Raw genomic sequence first — 20,534 nt, forward strand, 5'->3', positions numbered from 1 at the left:
CTAAATTCGACTAGATTGGAGTTCTGGATTTTGAGCCTCCGAGCTTAAAACTCAGTGTTCCAAGATAGTCGGATTTGGTATCATTTTGTAGATCTCCTTGAGTTCTACAGTATACTTTTTGATTCGAGCCGGAATTCCAATTTTGAGCCGAGTTATGCGCCTTTAAAGTGCCCTTCATTTTACGTGTGATTTTTCCATGAGAAAAAAAGGCTCGATTTTCCTTCAAATTGCCCTTTTTAAGCCCTGTTTTTTCCGGAAATAATCTTTTTTTTTTCAAATTTCCGCCGTTTTTTTTTTTTGAAAAAAAGGCAATTTCTCTTGGAAATAGAGCCATTAATCATGCCATTTTTAGAGCGGTTTTTTGGTTTTTTTTTCAAATTTCCTCCATATATTACTCTTGTCCGAAATCAATGCACGTTGCGGCCGAGAAAACAACGGTGGGCGGAGCTTAGCGCCCACAGAGAGAACCTTACTGTATTTTTCAAATTATTGCACGCGCCTTTAATACAGTACCTCAACATTTATCGAATTTTTGCCTTTTTCTCTCATTTTTTCGCTTGTTTCTGTCTATTTTTGTCTAATTCTTATAAATCTTCAATTTATATTTCTTATAAAATAGAAAAAAACAGCCAAATAGGGCCCAAAATAAAAAAACGTCTGAGGTACGGTGTTTAAAGGCGCATGCATCAATTTGTTTTTTCGCTGTGCGACCGACGATGCGATTTTGAGTAAATTTTCGGCCGCAACGTGCATTGATTTCAGACGAGAGTAATAAAAAGCTCTCAAAAATGCAAATCGGACCCCTCAATTTTGGTCTCCATCGTCCTTTGGGGTAATTCCTGTGCATTTGGAGCAGAGGGTGGACATGGAGACCCTCAGCGCGGACAGATTCCAAAATTGGATTTGTTCTCTTCCAAGCCAATCAGTAGGAGAATAAAGCTGAGCAATAGGGATACTTCCGCCAGCCAGCCACCACAATTTTTCTCTCTCTCTCTCTCTCGCTCTCTCCGGAGAGTGTCCGGAGAGAGAGAGAGAGAGAGAGAGAGAGAGAGAGAGAGAGAGAAAGAGAAAGAGACAATTAGGGAGGAGAGGATATTGGAAAACTTCATTTTGAAGCGGAGGGGACCTCTCGATTTCAAATTTGGCACCGAGCCAATTTTAGGTCGCGCGTCGCGTGTCGGCGTAGCGGTCGCAAGCGAATGCAGGCTTAAAAATAGGCAAAAAAAGGAGATTTCGGGAAGAAAACCATCGTGATTTTCAAGATAAATTTTTCCAAAAGTTTTTACCGTATGCTACCGTAATCTAACTACAATATGCTTCCTAAAAATCCTGGTTTTTTGGGGCTTAAAATCGCTGAAAATTGCCGCACTCTCACCCTAATTGACCCCAAATTTATTGATTTTTATGAATTTTTTTCGCGCTCTTCAGATCGCCCGGCAGCTCCACCATCATCATCTCAAACCCATTATCACCGTCCGACGTCTAGTATCGCCAGCTACGCGGACGGAACAATGTTCCATGTCAGGAAGGCGCCATCCGAGGCGCACACTTTGGCCAATTTCGCCTATGTGAATCGAGACGATTTCAATGCGAATGAAATCAAGTTAGTGGGGGTGAAAAGGGGCCGAAATTAGCTAAAATCAGTAGAAAATTCCAGAAAAATCGACCTAAAATTAGCTAAAATCGGTTTTTTCCCCCGGAATTAGGCTCATTTTAATAGAAAATTTGAGAAAAATTGACCCACAATTGGCTGAAATTGATGGATTTCAGCTTTTTTTTCCCAATTTTCTTCGGGAAAAATGAGCTGAATTTTGAAAAAATCGACGAAAAATGAGCTAAAAATCGATGAAAATTGTCGAATTTAGCTCATTCTCAGTGGATTTTTCTAGAATTTTAAGGAAAAATGACCGATTTTAGCCAATTTTAATGGGAAATTCCAGAAAAATCGACCCACAATTGGCTGAAATTGATGGATTTTAGCTTTTTTTCCCAATTTTCTTCGGGAAAAATGAGCTGAATTTTGCCAAAATCGCTAAAAATCATCGAATTTGGCTCATTTTCCATGGATTTTTTCTGGAATTTTCAGGGAAAATTGCCGAATTTTAGTCAATTTAAAGCCAAATTAGCCCAAAAATTGACTGAAAATTAGCTGAAAATCGATAAAAATTATTGAATTTAGCTCATTATTAGTCGATTTTTCTAGAATTTCCAGGGAAAATGATTGATTTTGGCTCATTTTTAGTCGATTTTTCTCGAATTTTAAGGGAAAATTGCCGAATTACAGCCAATTTCGATGGAAATTTCCAAAAAAATCGACCTAAAGTTAGCTAAAATTGATCGATTTTAGCTTTTAGCTCATTTTCATTGGATTTTTCTGGAATTTTCTAGGAAAACGATCACTTTCAGCTCATTGTTCACATTTCCAGACACGTCAAAGTCAATCCCGGACCGGCGCACAGCTACATCTTCTCGATTCGGAATGATCCGGCGGTGAAGCGGGGAGAAATCGCATTCGGTGTTCCACACAGAAGTTGGGCGGTACTGTCGCTGGATCAGGAGATTCGTGTGACCCCGTTCCAATACAAACCATCCGAATACATTGGATCGATTGTCTTATCTGCGGATTTCAATAATAAGAAAAAGTAGGACCTGAAAAAGGCCCAAAATATTCATTTTAAGCGAAAAATGACCCCGAAAAACCCAATTTTTGAGGTTTTTCAAGGCTAAAATCACTAATTTCGATCGAAATTCGACCTGAAAAAAACGATTTTAGGCGAAAAATTACCCAAAAAATGAGGATTTTGAGCAAAAATTCACCCAGTTTCCAGCTTAAATGACCATAAAATAAGGACTTTCAGCCATTTTTTGATATTTCAGTGTGACTGCCGAACCGCTGAATGCTGACTTGATGGCTCGCGAGTTTTCGATTCAATTCGGAGGACAGGCGTTCACTAAGTGAGTAGAGAGACGGGGAGGGACATCTGGATGGACAGATTTACAGATGGAAATCCAGAAAAAAAGGGGTTTTTTTGGGGAGGAAAATGAGGATTTCAGGGCTAAAAATGCCCATTTTGCACTCAAAAATACTAAATTTGGCTCTCAAAATAACAAATTTTTGACCAGAAAGGGGCCAAATTTAGCACACAGAAAATAAGAATTTTGAACCTATATTGTCAATTTTGACCCAAAAAACAATAGTTTTGACCCCGAAAATATCGAAATTGGCCCTAAAATAAACGGTTTTCGGTTCGAAAAGTGTGAATTTTGGCGCCCAAATTATCGAGATTGGCTCTGAAATAGAGTCTATTTCTACCCAAAAAAAACGACGATTTTGACCCCGAAAATACCATATTTGGCTCTAAAATAAACGATTTTCGGTTCGGGAAATGTCAATTTTGGTCTCGAATATACTAAATTTGGCTCTGAAAATAACAAATTTCGGGTCCGGAATCGTGAATTTTGAGCGCCAAAAAACAAGGATTCCGACCTCGAAAATACGATATTTGGCCCAAAAATAAACGATTGTCTTTCCGGAAAATATGCATTTTTGGCCCTAAAATAAACGATTTTCGGTTCGTAAAGTGTGAATTTTGGCGCCCAAAATTATCGAAATTGGCTCTGAAATTGTCATTTTTGAGCCAAAAAATGTCATATTCGGCTCAAAAAATGCCAAATTCGGCCTCCAAAATTACGATTTATGGGTTACAAAAGACACTCAAAACGACAATTTTCGGATCTGAAATTATATTTTGAACCTGAAAATCTGAAATTTGGCTCAAAAATGACGTTTTTAGACCCGAAAATGTGAATTTTGAGCCCAAAAATCTCAATTTTGGAGTCAAAATCCCTATTTTTATAGTTCCAAAGTTGAAAATGGGCATTTTTTAGCGCACCCAAATATGTTATTTTTGGCGAAATTTCTGAAAAAAGTAACAAATGTCCTATAATTTTGCAGATCCATGAAAATTGCGTTCCGTTTCGAGGATAAGGAGAAGAACAAGACCCACACACTGTCCCTCGTCGTCAAATCCATCGAACAGTTCGATGTGAACAAAGCGGCACAGGCGGCGGCGAATGGAGAGCCGCAGAGCAGCAGTGCGAAGCCAGAGCAAATCGAGTCGGGACAACTATTGCCAAATTCGGTGGTCATTTTCGATAAGGAAGAGGGCTCGATGCTCAATCTGGTTGGAAAGAGCAAGGGGTGAGGATTCTAGGAGCCAAAATAGCTTCAAAATAGATGTAAAAAATAGGTCGAAATTGACCAAAATTGACCAAAAAATGAGGATTTTTGAGTCAAAATGGTCCAAAAACGATGATTTTTGAGTTAAAAGTGACCGAAAATTGACCAGAAATGAGCATTTTTGAGTCAAATTTCATTGAAAAACGATAAAAAATGTGCAATTTCGAGCAGAAATGACTGAAAAATTACCGAAAATGAGCACTTTTGAGTCATATTTAACTGGAAAATGACCAAAACCGATGATTTTTCAATAAAATGTGACTGAACATTGACGGAAAACGAGGATTTTTGATTCAAATTTGACTGTAAGATGACCAAAAATACGAATTTTTGAGTCAAAAGTGACCACAAATATGCAAAAAATAGAGAAAAATGGGTCTAAATGGACCAAAATAGACCAATATAGACCAAAAATACGAATTTTTGAGTCAAATTTGACCGGAAAATGACAAGAATTGGGTCAAAATAGACAAAAAGTGAACGAAAATAAGCATTTTAGGCCCAAAATGGACAAAAAAAAATACGAAAAACTCGGGAAATTGGATCAAATATGCCTGAAAATTAGCCACCTGAGCAGCCAGAAATCCATTTTTTACGAATTTCAAAAATTTTGTAAATTTTGAATTTTTGAATTTTTGAATTTCTCGAACTTCCGAATTTCCGAATTTCTGAATATTTGAATTTCTGAATTTCCGAATTTAGGAATTTCTGAATTTTTGGATTTTTGAATTTCTGAATTTCCGAATATTTGAATTTCTGAATTTCCGAATTCTCGACTTTTTCCAGAAAATCCGCCTATCGTTCGATCATCAATCCGAACTGGAATTTCGCCGAAATGGGCATCGGTGGACTGGACAAAGAGTTCTCGAACATCTTCCGTCGCGCGTTCGCTTCGAGAGTCTTCCCGCCAGAATTCATTGAACAACTCGGAATGAAGCACGTTCGTGGTATTCTTCTCTACGGACCACCAGGTAGCGCCTTTTTAGACCATTTTGAGCTACCTGAACTGGATATGATAGAAGAACTCAAGAGCTACAAAATGAGCCTATTTGAGGTACTGTAGCTGATCTATAAGCAAAGTTACAGAACGCCAAAATTTACAGTACCCCAAGTAGGCTCAGTTTGTAGCTGCTCTTGAATTCTTCTATCATATCCAGTGAAAATAGGCCCCGCCCCCTTTGATCCCCCGTTGTCAAGAATCTGGGAAAATGATCGATTTTTCATCATAGTTTGACACTACAGTACCCCCTCGTGAATGCCGAAAATTCCAAATTTCACAGGTACCGGAAAAACTCTGATGGCGCGACAAATTGGAAAAATGCTCAACGCGCGCGAGCCGAAAATTGTCAATGGACCACAAATCCTGGATAAATACGTTGGAGAATCCGAGTCGAACGTTCGAAAGCTGTTCGCCGACGCCGAGGAAGAATGGCGACGGTGTGGAGCGAACTCGGGACTTCATATTATCATTTTCGATGAGATTGATGCGATTTGCAAGCAGAGAGGATCTATGGTAAGGGGTTTTTGGGTCTAAAATGATACCATTTACCCCATGTACCCCCATGTACCCATATGGGTGCATTCCCATTTTCCCATATACCCCATATACACCATATACCCCATATATCCCATATACCCCATATATCCCATAAACCCATATGCGTGGTGGGATTGGGAGTATGGGGTACATGGGGTATATGGGGCATACGGGATATATGGAGTGTATGGGGTATATGAAACAAAAATGGCCTCATAGACCCCATGTATCCATGTAGAGTATATTCCCATTTACCCCATATACCCGATATCCCCCATATGCCTCCATATGCCCCATATTCCCATACTTCCAAAAACCCATGTTCCCATACACCCCAAATACCCCATATGCGTGGAGAGATTGGGAGTATGGGGTACATGGGTGTATGGTAATATGGTAATATAAGAAAAAAAGGAATATGTGGTAAAGGGGATATGGGGAACATGGGTGTGTGGGGTAAATGGCGAATATGGGATATATGGAGGATAGCTCATAGTCACATAACGATATGTCCATATTGCTATGCTCCGATATCCTCCGTATACCCCATATAGACCATGTACCCCATATTCCTATTCGCCCATATTGCTCATATACCCCATGCACCCCATATACCCCATGTGCGTGGAGGTATAGGGTGTATGGGGTACATGGGTATATGATAATATGGTATATGGGGAAAAATGAATATGAGGTATAGGGGTATGGGGAACATGGGATATATGGTCATATGTTGTCATGACCAGTCTTTATTCCCATATACCCCATATACCCAATATACCCCGATATATCTCACGTACCCCATGTATCCCATATGCGTAAGGGATTGGGTATATGGTAATATGGGGAACATGGGTAGATGGGGTACATGGGATAAATTGGCGATATGGTGATATTGTACTATATGGGGTAAATGGTACCATATGGGGTATATGGGGATATATGAGGTATATATGGTATATGGGGTACATGGGGTCTATGGGGGTATATGGAAATATGGAAATATGGGATACATGGATGCAATATAATGACTCATGTCCCATAAACCCACGAACTCTAAAAGACCTACAGTAATCCTATGGTTACTTTCAGGCTGGCAGCTCATCGGTCCATGACACCGTCGTCAATCAGCTCCTATCGAAAATGGATGGTGTCGAGCAGCTCAACAACATCCTCGTAATCGGAATGACCAATCGTCGTGACATGATCGACGAGGCGCTCCTCCGTCCCGGACGTCTCGAGGTCCAAATGGAAGTGTCGCTTCCCGACGAATTCGGACGTCTTCAAATCCTCAGAATCCATACTGCCCGCATGCGAGAGTACAATAAGATGGACCCAAAGGTGGACCTGGAGGATCTGTCGAAACGAACCAAGAACTTTTCGGGTGCCGAACTCGAGGGACTCGTCCGTGCCGCCCAATCCAGTGCTATGAATCGTCTGGTGAAGGCTGGTGGCAAGGCGCAAGCCGATCCGGATGCAATTGAGAAGCTGGTCATCAATTCCGGAGATTTTGATTATGCACTGGAGAATGATGTTAAGCCGGTGAGCCGTTTTTTGTCTTGGTGGCTGGGAGTTTTCTAGGCCACGGCCATCCTATGTGATGCTTGGAGCTTGAAGGCGCATAGAATAAATACCGTGGCCTAGAATTTTCAACATGGCCTCGGGCTTTTTCTAGGCCACGGCCACGTTAGACCCTTGAGATTGAATCTATACGCCTTTAAGATTTCCTCCTATATCAATTTGATCTTAAAGGCGCATAGAACCAATTACAAGGGTCTAGATGGACATGTGGCCTAGAATTCCACCATGGCCTAGGGGCTTTTTCTAGGCCACGGCCACATTAGACCCTTGCGATTGATTCTATTATGCTTGTCTGAGAAAAAAAGGTTGAGACGCAGAGAAAAAGTGTCTGCGTCTCCTCCTTATGTGTGCTATTTAGGCTCTCCGCTTCGATATCGCTACCGTATTTAGACTGCAAAAAATACTCTCTAACCTTTTTTTCTCCGACAAGCATAATAGGGGTCTTTGAGATTTTCTTCTATATCGATTTTTTCTTCTATATCGATCTTAAAGTCGCATAGAATCAATTCCATGGGTCCAAAGCGGCCGTGGCCTAGAAAACTCCAACATGGCCTAGGGTTATTTCTAGGCCACGATCACATTAGACCCAAGCGATTGGATCTACGCGCCTTTAAAATTTCCTTCTATATCGATTTGATCTTAAAGGCGCATGGAACCAATTACAAGGGTCTAAAGCGGCCGTGACCTAGAAATCTTCACGACCGCCATCCTCTAACCCCCTAAACCCCTGAATTCCAGGCCTTCGGACGCTCTGACGAATCGCTGAATCGTTTCTTGACACGTGGAATGATTGTGTGGGGACCGGAAGTCACTCAAATCGTCGAAGAGGGAAGTCTCCTCGCGGATACTGTCAAAAATCCAGAGAATAGTGGATTTAGATCGGCTGTGTTGGCAGGTAAGAGATGAAATCGGCTGAAAATGAATTAAAATGATTCTAAATGAAAACGCAGCTCAAAGTTAGTCAAAAATGGTTAAAAAATGCTGGAAAAAAAGTCGAAAAATTCTAGAAAATGGGCTGAAAATTGGCTAAAAAAAGGCTGAAAATAGTCGAAAAATGCCTGAAATTTTGGCTGAAAATTGGCTGAAAAATGACAGTAAAACGGTCAAAAATGCCTGGAAATTTAGCTGAAAATTGGCAGAAAATTGACTCAAATATAGCTGAAAATTGCCTGAAATTTTGGCTGAATATTGGCTGAAATTGTAATTTTCAGACTAATTTCAGCCAATTTTCAGACATTTTCAGCCAGTTTGAAATCCTTTTTTATCTTCAAAAAAACTGATTTTTTCAGTCATTTTTCAATATATTTACATTTTCGGATTTTTGATTTTTTTTTCGATTTTTTCGAATTTCGCGTTTGCTGAAATTCTAGAATTCGAATTTCCGAATTTCTGAATTTTTGAAATTTCAGATTTTCCGGATTTTTGAATTTTTTTGAACTAAAAAATGATTGCAAAATGGCTGGAAATTGCTGAAAATACGCTGAAAATGACCGTGAAAACGGGCCAAAAAGTCAAAAAATGGGCTTTTTTGAAATTTTTGAATTTTCGCAAATTTCGGAAATTCGAAATTTTCGATTTTTTGAATTTTTGAAATTTCAGGTTTTTTCAGATTTTTGAATTTTTGAAATTTCAGATTTTCCAGATTTTTGAATTTTTTTGATTTTTTCAAATTTCCGAATTTTTGGATTTTTCTGAACTAAAAAATGATTGCAAAATGACTGGAAATGGCTGAAAATACGCTGAAAATGACCGTGAAAACGGGCCAAAAAGTCAAAAAATGGGCTTTTTTGAAATTTTTGAATTTTCGCAAATTTCGGAAATTCGAAATTTTCGATTTTTTGAATTTTTGAAATTTCAGGTTTTTTCAGATTTTTGAATTTTTGAAATTTCAGATTTTCCAGATTTTTGAATTTTTTTGATTTTTTCAAATTTCCGAATTTTTGGATTTTTCTGAACTAAAAAATGATTGCAAAATGACTGGAAATGGCTGAAAATACGCTGAAAATGACCGTGAAAACGGCCCAAAAGTCAAAAAATGGACTTTTTCAAAAATTTATAAAATTTCAGATTTTCCGGATTTTTGAATTTTTGAATTTTTCAAATTTCGCCTTTTCTGAAATTCTATAATTCGAATTTTTGGAATTTCTGAATTTCTGAATTACGGATTTTTGAATTTTTGGAATTTCAGATTTTCCGGATTTTCGAATTTTTGATTTTTTGATTTTTATTAAATTTCTGAATTTTCGATTTTTCTGAAATTCTAGAATCCGATTTTTTGGAATTTCTGAATATCCAAATTTCTGAATTTCGAATTTCTCTGAACTTCCGATTTCCCTAATTTCCAGGAGCCCCAAAAACGGGAAAAACGTCCCTTGCTGCTCAAATCGCCAAGAGCTCTGACTTCCCGTTCGTCAAAGTGATCTCACCAGAAGACACTGTCGGATTCTCGGAATCCGCCAAGTGTATGGCACTGAAGAAGGCGTTCGAAGACGCGAAACGATCGAAATTGAGCGTTCTATTGATTGACAATTTGGAACGATTGATTGGTGGGTTTTTGGCTGAAAATCGGCCTGAAAATCGGCCCGAAAATCGAAAAGCGTCAAAGATTATTGAAAAATGACTAAAAGTATGCTGAAAATGACAGAAAAACTGTCAAAAAAATACCTGAAATTTTGGCTTAAAATTTGCTGAAAAAAGGCTGAAAATAGTCAAAAAATGGCTGAAATTTTGGCGGAAAATCGGCTTGAAAATTGTATTTTTAGCTGAAAAATGACGATTTTCGAAAAAAAAAAACGTCTTAAAATTGCGATTTTCAGCCTAAAAAATTCGTTTTTTTTTTGTCTGGAAATGTCGCGATTTTCAGCCTGAAAATTGTATTTTTTTCGCTAAAAAAGCTCGAAAATTGGCTTAAAATTCGGTTTTTCAAAATTTTGAATTTTCGAAAAATTCAAATTTCGCGCCGTTTCCTTTTTTCAGACTACCATCCAGTCGGACCACGTTACTCGAATTTGGTCATACAAGCGCTGCTGGTGCTTCTCAATTCACCACCACCGGCGGTAAGTGGACATCTGGAAACACAGACAGACGTAAAAAGAGAGAAAAATGAGAGAGAAAAGTCGATAGAAAACTATGGGAATTGAGCTTTTTTGAGGACATCTGGACAAACAGACAGACAGAAAATGGTCGAAAAAAATCCTGAAAATTTAGCTGAAAAATCAGTAAATTTGCGCCAATTTTTGAACATATCGCTAAAAATTAATTATTTTTGGACCCGAACGGAAAAGCGCGCTTTTTGGAGACAGACGGACAGACCTGAAAACCTATTGAAAAACACCAAAAAACGCAGAAAATCGCAATTTTGAACCCGAAAAATGAAGTTTTTAACTGAGAAAAGTGATGTTTGGGACATCTGGACATACAGACAGACAGACAGACCTGGAAAATGGTTTAGAAAAACATCAAAAACGCAGAAAAATCGCCATTTTGAACCCAAAAATTTGAGAAAAATTTTCTGGACATCCGGACAAACAGACACATAGACAGTTTTGTTTCTGAAATTTCTTTAAAATCCTTCAAAATTTTCTCAAAATTCAGGGTCACCGCCTTCTGGTGCTCGCCACGTCTTCTGACCGTTCGTTCCTTCGTGATATGGGCCTGATGGACGTGTTCGGATCAGTAATCGATATTCCGAAACTGTCGACAGCCGATCAAATGATGAATGTGATTCAGGAGAGCAACATTTATTCTGACGACCAGCTGCCGTTGATCGAGCACAAGCTCCGATCGTTTGTCGAGGGAAAAATGTGAGCGGTTTTTGGATTTTTTGGATTTTTCAAAAAAAATATGCTGAAAATGACAGAAAAACGGTCAAAATTGCCTGGAAATTAGCTGAAAATTTCTTGGAAATTTTCGCTGAAAATCGGCTGAAAAAAGACTGAAAAAATGACTAAAATTATGCTGAAAATTACAGAAAAATGGTCCAAAAATGCCTGAAATTTTTGGATTCATTTTTCAATATTTTTTTGCAAAATTTACATTTTCGGATTTTACGAATTTTTTCGATTTTTTTCAAATTTCGCCTTTTCTGAAATTCTAGAATACGAATTTTTTGGAATTTCTGAATTTCTGATTTTTTTTGCGAAATTTTTGAATTTTTGAAAGTTCAGATTTTCCGAACTTTTGAATTTTTAAAATTCTGAATTTTCTGAATTTTCGGAAATGGTTTTTTGAAATTTCAGATTTTCTGAATTTTTGAATTTTTGAAATTTCAAAATTTCAGATTTACCGAATTTTTTGAAATTTTGAGAATTTTTGAAAAATCTTGAATTTCTAAATTTTCAGGTTCACTAAAACTATAAATTCTAACCTTTTCCGGATTTTCTATTCTTCTGAATTTTTTGGATTTATAAATTTTGGCATTCTGGTTTTTAATTTTTTTTTTTTTTGAAAAACTGTTGAAAAAAAGACTGAAAATCGTCAAAAAAATACCTGAAATTTTGGCTGAAAATTGGCTGAAATTTAGCTCAAAATCGTCAAAAAATACCTGAAATTTTGGCTGAAAATTGGCTGAAATTTAGCTCAAAATAGTCAAAAAATACCTGAAATTTTGGCTGAAAATCGGCTCATAATAGTCGAAAAATTCCTGAAAATAGTCATTTTCAGACAATTTTCAGCCAATTTTCGGACAATTTTCAGCCAGTTTGAAATCCTTTTTTATCTTGAAAAAACTGATTTTTTCAGTCATTTTTCAATATTTTTTCAAAATTCGGATTTTTGAATTTTTTTGAAAATTTTTGAAAAGTCCCCGTTTTCTCCGTTTTTTTCTCCGTTTTTTGCCTTCTTTAGGTGCAAGAATAGCCTTTTTTTTCGTTTCTTTTTGATCCCTCCCCATAATAATCTGGGATCATATCATTTACGAAATTAAGGCGAAAAAATCCGGTTTTTCGCGATTTTTTTGGGCAAGAAGCCCAAAAAACCCTGAAAATCGGGTGATTTTTGTTGCCATTCCTTGGTTCGAAGAACGTTTTTTTTCGTTTTTTTTTCACTAAGACTGGGTTTATAATACTATAATTCCTCTCATCGTTTTAACTTAATTTTTAATCCAAAAATCACTTTTTTTTTGAGAGCAAAAATCGCGATTTTCAGATTTTTTGAGAGCAAAAATCGCGATTTTCAGATTATAAAAAACTATGAAAATAAAAAAAATTTCGAAAAAAACTTATTTTTCGAATTTTTTGAAGTTGATTTTTGCTTGAATGAATAATTTTCGATAATTTTCGGCCAAAAAAATCTGAAAATTTTGAAAATTTTTTCTGAAATTTTCAGAAATTCAGAATCTAAAAATCTCGAATTTTGGAACTACAGAATCCCAGAATTTTGGAATCTCGGATTTTCAGGATTTCAGAATTTCAGAATCTCGAAATATCGAAATATCGAAATTCAAGAAATTCAGAATCTCAGAATTTCAGAAAATTAAAATTGTCGAATTCCAGAATTTCGATTTTTCGGAATTTCAGATTCTCAACAATTCGGAATTCCAGAATCTCAGAATTTTGAAATTCCAGAATCTCAGAATTTTGAAATTCCTGAATTTCAGGATTTCAGAATCTCAAAAATTTTAGAATCTCGGATTTTCAGAATCCCAGAATCCCAGAATTTTGGAATTGCTGAATTTCAGAATTTCAGATTCACAGAGTCTCATAACCTTGGAATTTCAGAATCTCGAAAATTTCAGAATTTCAAAATTCCGGAATTTCAGATACTCAACACTTTAGAATCCCAGAATTTTAGAATCTCGGATTTTCAGAATTTCAGAAATTCGGAATCTGAAAATCTGAATGTCTAAAAATCTCAAAATAGAATCCCAGAATTTTGGAATCTCGGATTTTCAGATCCTCAGAGTCTCATAATCTTGGAATCTCAGAATCTCGAAAATTTCTGAAATTCAGAATTCCAGAAATTCAGATTTTCAGAAATTCAAGATCCCTAAATTCCAGAATCTCAGAATCTCAAAATTTCAGAATATTTGTTTTTCACATTCAGATTTCTTTTGCAATTTATACTTTTTTGACAAAATTTCAGATTCGGCGTCGGCATCAAACATCTTCTGGAGCTCATCGAATCGGCACGACAGTGTGAACCCGAGTATCGTGTCTCGACACTCCTTCAGAAAATCGAGAATCTCTCGAATTTGTACTAGAAAAAATTCTGGAAAATTCCAGAATCCTAGAAAATTCCAGATTTTTTTTGACTTAAATTATTAAAATGTTCATGTAGAAAATTTCCAAAAAATTCACTTTTTTGGCTCTTTTTCAAGGCCCAAATTCATTATAAAAATGTAATTTTTTTATTTATTTTTCTCCACTCAATTTCCTCCAATTTTAAGCCCTGATTATTCGATTTTTTTTTCGGCAAACGCGCTCTATTGGACTCCCCTCTGTAGTTATCAATAGAGCGCACATTCAGCTTTCCCCCTTTTTTCTCCTCCTCTCTTCTTTTATGTCCCCCCCCCCCCGCCCACCATATTTATGGTTTTTGTGCTAGATTTGGCTCTGAAAAATAATTCTTCTTCCTATTTTTGGATTTATCTTATTCATTCAAAAATATAGTAGTTTTCTGACTTATTTATAGCAATAAAAATGTGGATTTTGATGTGTATTTTTTAAACATTGTTTTGAAGGGAAGGCATTACTGTAGTACGAAAAAGTTTAAGAATTTTCAAAATCTCAAAATTCTACTGTGGCGAAAAACCTGTAATAAAAGGGCCCCTCAACTTTGAGACAATTTATCTCGGTTCCTGTAAAAGATATCAAAAAGGTGTCAACTGATAAAATGTTTATCATAATGCCAGCAACATTTTATCAGTTGACAAAATTTTGATATCTTTCATAGGAATCGAGATAAAATGACTTAAAGTTGAAGGGCATATCAACCTTGCTTAACGAGGTCGATGTTGCGCCGGCGTCTAACTCGGTTCAAACTTGGAATTTGGGATTGAATCAAAAAGTAAAATGTAGAACTTGATGAGATCTACAGTATGATACTAAATGTGGCGAGATTCGCTAAAAAACGACAACTGTAAAGAAGCCGTTTCGGCGTTAACCGATCTGAAGTCGATTTTGAAGAATCGGCAGTTCCACGGCTTCTGGTTCAAAACTAGCTATTTCAATATAGCCGAATTATATATCATTTTGTAGATCTCCTCGAATTCTACATTTCACTTTTTTATTCAAATGTGGAATTCGAAGTTTCAGCCGAGTTATGCGACGTCAAGCGGGGCGAGTCGGCAGGCACGGTTGATATGCCCACTGCCGGCCCGCTTTTGCCGTTCTGCTTGTTCCACTGCTTCTGGTTCAAAACACGGTACTTGAATATATTTGAATAATATAATTGTGTAGATCTCCTTGATTTCTATATTTTACTTTTTGATTCAAATTGAAATTCAAAGTTTCAGCCGAGTTATGTGACGTCAAGCGGGGCGAGTCACTGCCGGCCGCTCTGGCCAACCCGGCTGTTTCACAGTTTCTAGTTCAAAACACGGTAATCCAATATAATTGAATTTAACATTAATTTGTAGAGCTGTTTAAGTTCTAAATTTTACTTTTTAATTCCAGAAGAAATTTCAAGTTTCAGCCGAGTTATGCAACGTCAAGCGGGGCGAGTCACTGCCGGGCCGCTCTGGCCAACCCGACTGTTTCACAGCTTCTAGTTCTAAACTCGCTGTTTCGATATAGTCGAATTTAATATCATTTTGTAGAGATTTCCAATTTCTATATTTTACTTTTTTATTCAAACTGAAATTCAAAGTTTGAGCCGAGTTATGGGTCGATTTACAAGTATACCGTAAATAGTCTAGTATCATTCAATGACTCCTATAACTTTTACCTTTGAGCCAATTTATCTTGATTCCCGTAGAAGGTATCAAAAAGTGGTCAACTGATAAAATGTTGCTGATATTGTGATAAACATTTTGTCAGTTGACATCTTTTTGATATCTCTCACAGGAGCCGAGATATCTGGTATCAAAATGGACGGGGTTGATTGGCATTCTGAAATCAATCCCTCATTCCACCCTCCAATCTCCCGAATATTCCGGCTACTTGTCCCTCCCTCCTGATGACGTAGTCCTCATTTGCACCATTCCTCGGCCTCCCACACCCATTAATTGCACTTTTTAACCTGGCACCCCGACCGGCACCACTGACAGTGACGTCACACCTCCCTAGCAAAAGGGCACATATGGCCATGAAATGTGACACAATGTGTCGCAAAGGAAAATGACAATCGTCTCTCGCTCCCTCTCTTTTTTTGCGCCAATTTCTTTTCGAAACGATTCGAAAACATTGGCTGGCACAGTGCCAATGAGTCACCTGTCTGCTACTGCAGGAACAAAGGACAAAAGTGCAAATGCTAAATACATAGTTTGGAATCAAATGTGCCGTGACGATGATGCAAAAGTCCTCGGTGGAGGTACGGTAGTTTCTGGAGTTGCTTTTGGCAGAGGTGGGAGTACGGTAGCTCAGAAGACTCTAGAAGTTTTGCAAGAAAATCTAGAATCTAGCTACTGATCACTTTGAGCTCAATTATCTCAGTTCCTTTAAAAGCTATTTAAAATTTGTCAACTGACAAAATGTTGCCCATAATATTCTCAATATTTTTGTAGTCTGAAAATTTTTGATGGCTCCTACAGTAACCGAGATAAATGAGCTCAAAGTCAACGTGTAGAGTGGCGACTTTTAAGAGCAACGTTCTTGGTCTACAAAAATTGGATACGGTAGAAAAACTTAAGGGCTACAAGATGATACTACTTGAAATGCTGAAAACGTGAATACTTGCAAAAATGGGTACTGTAGTTCCTGAGATGATCCCACTAGTGTTGATTGGTCGAAAATTTCCATAGCTCTTTAGAAACTTTAAAGGAGGCCAGACACCAAAAAAAAAAGTTTTCCTGATATTTTGCATAGAGAACCCCCATGAGGGGTTGAACTCATGACAGGCAGCTCAGGGGTACAGCGCCGCTACCGACTGGGCTACGGGGGCGCGAAGGCGCCTGACGACCGATGGTCTACATAAGCGCGGCGCGATTTCGTCCCCCGAACTGTCCCCCAAAATTTTTGCTGTCTCGCCTCCTTTAAAGGCGCATAGAACTTTGGCTGCTGGTACTGACGATGCGCCTTTGAATCATTTCCCTCTGATCCCCGTTTTTAACGAATCGTCAGCTGATCTAGGTGACATTTCGTTTTTTGATTTCTGTGTTTTTTCTCTTTTCTCACGAATTTGATCAATTAGGTTTTGAACACTTGACCAAACAACATTCACCCAATTATTGTTGAATGATGTCATGGAAAATTGAAAATTAGAACATTTCGATTTTTGACGGAATTCTGAGATTGAGATTCTAAGATTCTGAAAATTTGAAGTTCTGAGATTCTCAGACTCTGAGAATATGAGATCCTGAAACTCTGAAATTTTGAAAAATTTCCAGATTTTCAGATTTTTAGAATCTATTGATTTTCAGAAACTTTCTGAATTTTCAATGTTTTCAGAGATTTCTCTCTCTCTCTCTCCTTTTGAGGGAGATCAAATTTTCGGTTTTTTGAAGACTTACTGTAGCTACAAAAGAGTTACCGTATCCTGTGAAGATTACTGTACTTTTATTGAAAATATTGAAAAAGATGATTTTTTTTCCAAATTTTCGCAATTTTCTGAATTTCTGAATTTCTGAATTTTTGAATTTCTGAATTTCTGAATTTCTGAATTTCTGAATTTTTGAATTTCTGAATTTCTGAATTTCTGAATTTTTGAATTTCTGAGTTTCTGAATTTTTGAATTTCTGAATTTCTGAATTTCTGAATTTCTGAATTTTTGAATTTCTGAGTTTCTGAATTTTTGAATTTCTGAATTTCTGAATTTCTGAATTTCTGAATTTCTGAATTTCTGAATTTCTGAGACTCTGAGATTCTGAGATTCTAAGATCCTGAGATTCTGGAATTTTGAAATTCTGAAATTTCGTTCAAGTCCCTTTCTTCATAATAAAAAAAATGAATGATCACTTTTTCAATTTCGTTTTCTAGCTCAATGCTTATCACATTTTTTTCTTGTGTGTGTGTTTTTTTTTTCATTTTCCCAGACAAAAACAACTTTAATGAGCTTTTCACATGTTTTTTTCCATTTTTCTTCTCAAAAAATGGCTGATTACTCAAACTTCCTGGTAACAGATATCCGTTGAATGATCAGAATGCGCAAAAAAAACATTTCGAATTTCAGAGTCTCGGAATCTCAGAACTTCAATACTTCAGAATTTCAGAATTTCGGAAAATCGAAATTTCAGGATTTTGTAATTTCAGAATACCTGGACGATAGAAACGGAGGGTTTCATAATATGACATTTCGAGGAGTTTTCTGCATTGCTGGTTGTTCGTGAAATAATTCGATTTTTCGAAATCCAAAAAATTCAAAAATCCCAAAATTTTTAAAATTAAAAAGTTTGGAATTCGTGTAATTCGGAATTCGAGAATTCTGGAATTCTGAGTTCCCCAATTTCTGGATTCTCAAGCGTTATTTGAATTCCAAAATCAGAAATTTAAAAGTTTGAACTCAAAAACTCTGAAATGATTCTGAGATTCTGAGATTCTGAAATTCCGAATTTCTGAAATTCCGGATTTCTGAAATTCTGAAATTCTGAAATTCTGAGAATTTGAGATTCTAAGATTCTGAGGTTCTGAAATTTCGAATTTCTGAAATTCTGAATTTCTGAAATTCTGAATTTCTGAATTTCTGAATTTCTGAGATTCTGAGATTCTGAGATTCTGAGATTCTGAAATTCCGAATTTCTGAATTTCTGAAATTCTGTAATTCTGAGAATTTGAGATTCTAAGATTCTGAGATTCTGAAATTTCGAATTTCTGAAATTCTGAATTTCTGAAATTCTGAATTTCTGAGAATCTGAGATTCTGAGATTCTGAGATTCTGATATTCTGAGATTCTGAGATTCTGAGATTCTGATATTCTGAGATTCTGAGATTCTGAGATTCTGAAATTCCGAAATTCTGATATTCTGAGATTCTGAAATTCTGAATTTCTGAAATTCTGAATTTCTGAGATTCTAAGATTCTGAGGTTCTGAAATTTCGAATTTCTGAAATTCTGAATTTCTGAAATTCTGAATTTCTGAATTTCTGAGATTCTGAGATTCTGAGATTCTGAGATTCTGAAATTCCGAATTTCTGAATTTCTGAAATTCTGTAATTCTGAGAATTTGAGATTCTAAGATTCTGAGATTCTGAAATTTCGAATTTCTGAAATTCTGAATTTCTGAAATTCTGAATTTCTGAGAATCTGAGATTCTGAGATTCTGATATTCTGAGATTCTGAGATTCTGAGATTCTGAAATTCCGAAATTCTGAGATTCTGAGATTCTGAAATTCCGAAATTCTGAGATTCTGAGATTCTGAGATTCTGAAATTCTGAATTTCTGAAATTCTGAATTTCTGAGATTCTAAGATTCTGAGGTTCTGAAATTTCGAATTTCTGAAATTCTGAATTTCTGAAATTCTGAATTTCTGAATTTCTGAGATTCTGAGATTCTGAGATTCTGAGATTCTGAAATTCCGAATTTCTGAATTTCTGAAATTCTGTAATTCTGAGAATTTGAGATTCTAAGATTCTGAGATTCTGAAATTTCGAATTTCTGAAATTCTGAATTTCTGAAATTCTGAATTTCTGAGAATCTGAGATTCTGAGATTCTGATATTCTGAGATTCTGAGATTCTGAGATTCTGAAATTCCGAAATTCTGAGATTCTGAGATTCTGAAATTCCGAAATTCTGAGATTCTGAGATTCTGAAGTTCCGAATTTCTGAAATTCCGAATTTCTGAAATTCCGAATTTCTGAATTTCTGAGATTCTGAGATTCTGAGAATTTGAGATTCTAAGATTCTGAGATTCTGAAATTTCGAATTTCTGAAATTCTGAATTTCTGAAATTCTGAATTTCTGAGAATCTGAGATTCTGATATTCTGAGATTCTGATATTCTGAGATTCTGAAATTCCGAAATTCTGAGATTCTGAGATTCTGAAGTTCCGAATTTCTGAAATTCCGAATTTCTGAAATTCCGAATTTCTGAATTTCTGAAATTCTGAATTTCTGAGATTCTGAGATTCTAAGATTCTGAGATTCTGAAATTTCGAATTTCTGAAATTCTGAATTTCTGAAATTCTGAATTTCTGAAATTCTGAATTTCTGAGATTCTGAGATTCTGAGATTCTGAGATTCTGAGATTCTGAGATTCTGAGATTTTGAGATTCTGAGATTCTGAGATTCTGGGATTCTGAAATTCCGAAATTCTGAAATTCCGAAATTCTGAAATTCCGAAATTCTGAAATTCTGAATTTCTGAGATTCTGAGATTCTGAAATTCTGAATTTCTGGGATTCTGAAATTCCGAAATTCTGAAATTCCGAAATTCTGAAATTCCGAAATTCTGAAATTCTGAATTTCTGAGATTCTGAGATTCTGAAATTCTGAATTTCTGAGATTCTGAGATTCTGAGATTCTGAAATTTCGAATTTCTGAAATTCTGAATTTCTGAAATTCTGAATTTCTGAGATTCTGAGCTTCTGAGATTTTGAGATTTTGAGATTCTGAGATTCTGAGATTCTGAAATTCCTATTTTATGATATTTCGAATATTGAAATATTCTACAAATTCCAACTATTTCGATCCCCGAATTTTCGAAATTTCAAAATTTTTTCATCCAGTTTATTTTTCCATGTATCCAATATTTCAAAACTAGTCTTATTTGTCCAATGACTCATCAAATGGACGAAGGATTTCCCAATTACTACTGTTTTCTGAGGAAAATTATTACAAAAATTTGTAATTTCGACACATTTCAAAACTTTCTGAGAATTATCATCATTTTTCAAAAAGAATCTTCTAGAATCCCTGGAAAAATTTTCGAAAACTTTTGTAAATTCTTCGTACTGTATTGTTTGTTTAAACTGTGAAAAAAAGTTTTAGGCGAATTTCACGGTCTAGTGGTCAAACGAAAGATGGCAAACATTACGGAAATAGGTACATAGTTTGTATAGTTTGTGAAGATTACGCAATAAAATAAAAGAAGAAAAAAGAAGAATGGGTGGTCTGCTTTCATATCAAAAATGGTTGAAAAATGAAC

General features: G+C 36.2%; 1 protein-coding gene across 1 annotated transcript; it reads left to right on the forward strand.

The window, feature by feature from the left end:
- Positions 1-1,511: 1,511 nt before the first annotated feature.
- On the forward strand, positions 1,512-13,557 carry Cbr-nsf-1 (the record flags this gene model as incomplete). The annotated part of the gene is made up of 12 exons (XM_002646426.2): positions 1,512-1,603; positions 2,427-2,642; positions 2,878-2,955; positions 3,956-4,201; positions 5,027-5,211; positions 5,521-5,753; positions 6,870-7,319; positions 8,097-8,253; positions 9,704-9,904; positions 10,335-10,414; positions 10,953-11,161; positions 13,440-13,557. 12 exons carry the CDS (start codon positions 1,512-1,514, stop codon positions 13,555-13,557), a joined length of 2,265 nt encoding a protein of 754 aa, XP_002646472.2.
- Between the last annotated feature and the right edge of the window lie 6,977 nt (positions 13,558-20,534).

Source organism: Caenorhabditis briggsae, assembly GCF_000004555.2.
Source record: "Caenorhabditis briggsae complete genome, chrI, whole genome shotgun sequence".
NCBI classification, from domain to species: Eukaryota; Metazoa; Nematoda; class Chromadorea; order Rhabditida; family Rhabditidae; genus Caenorhabditis; species Caenorhabditis briggsae.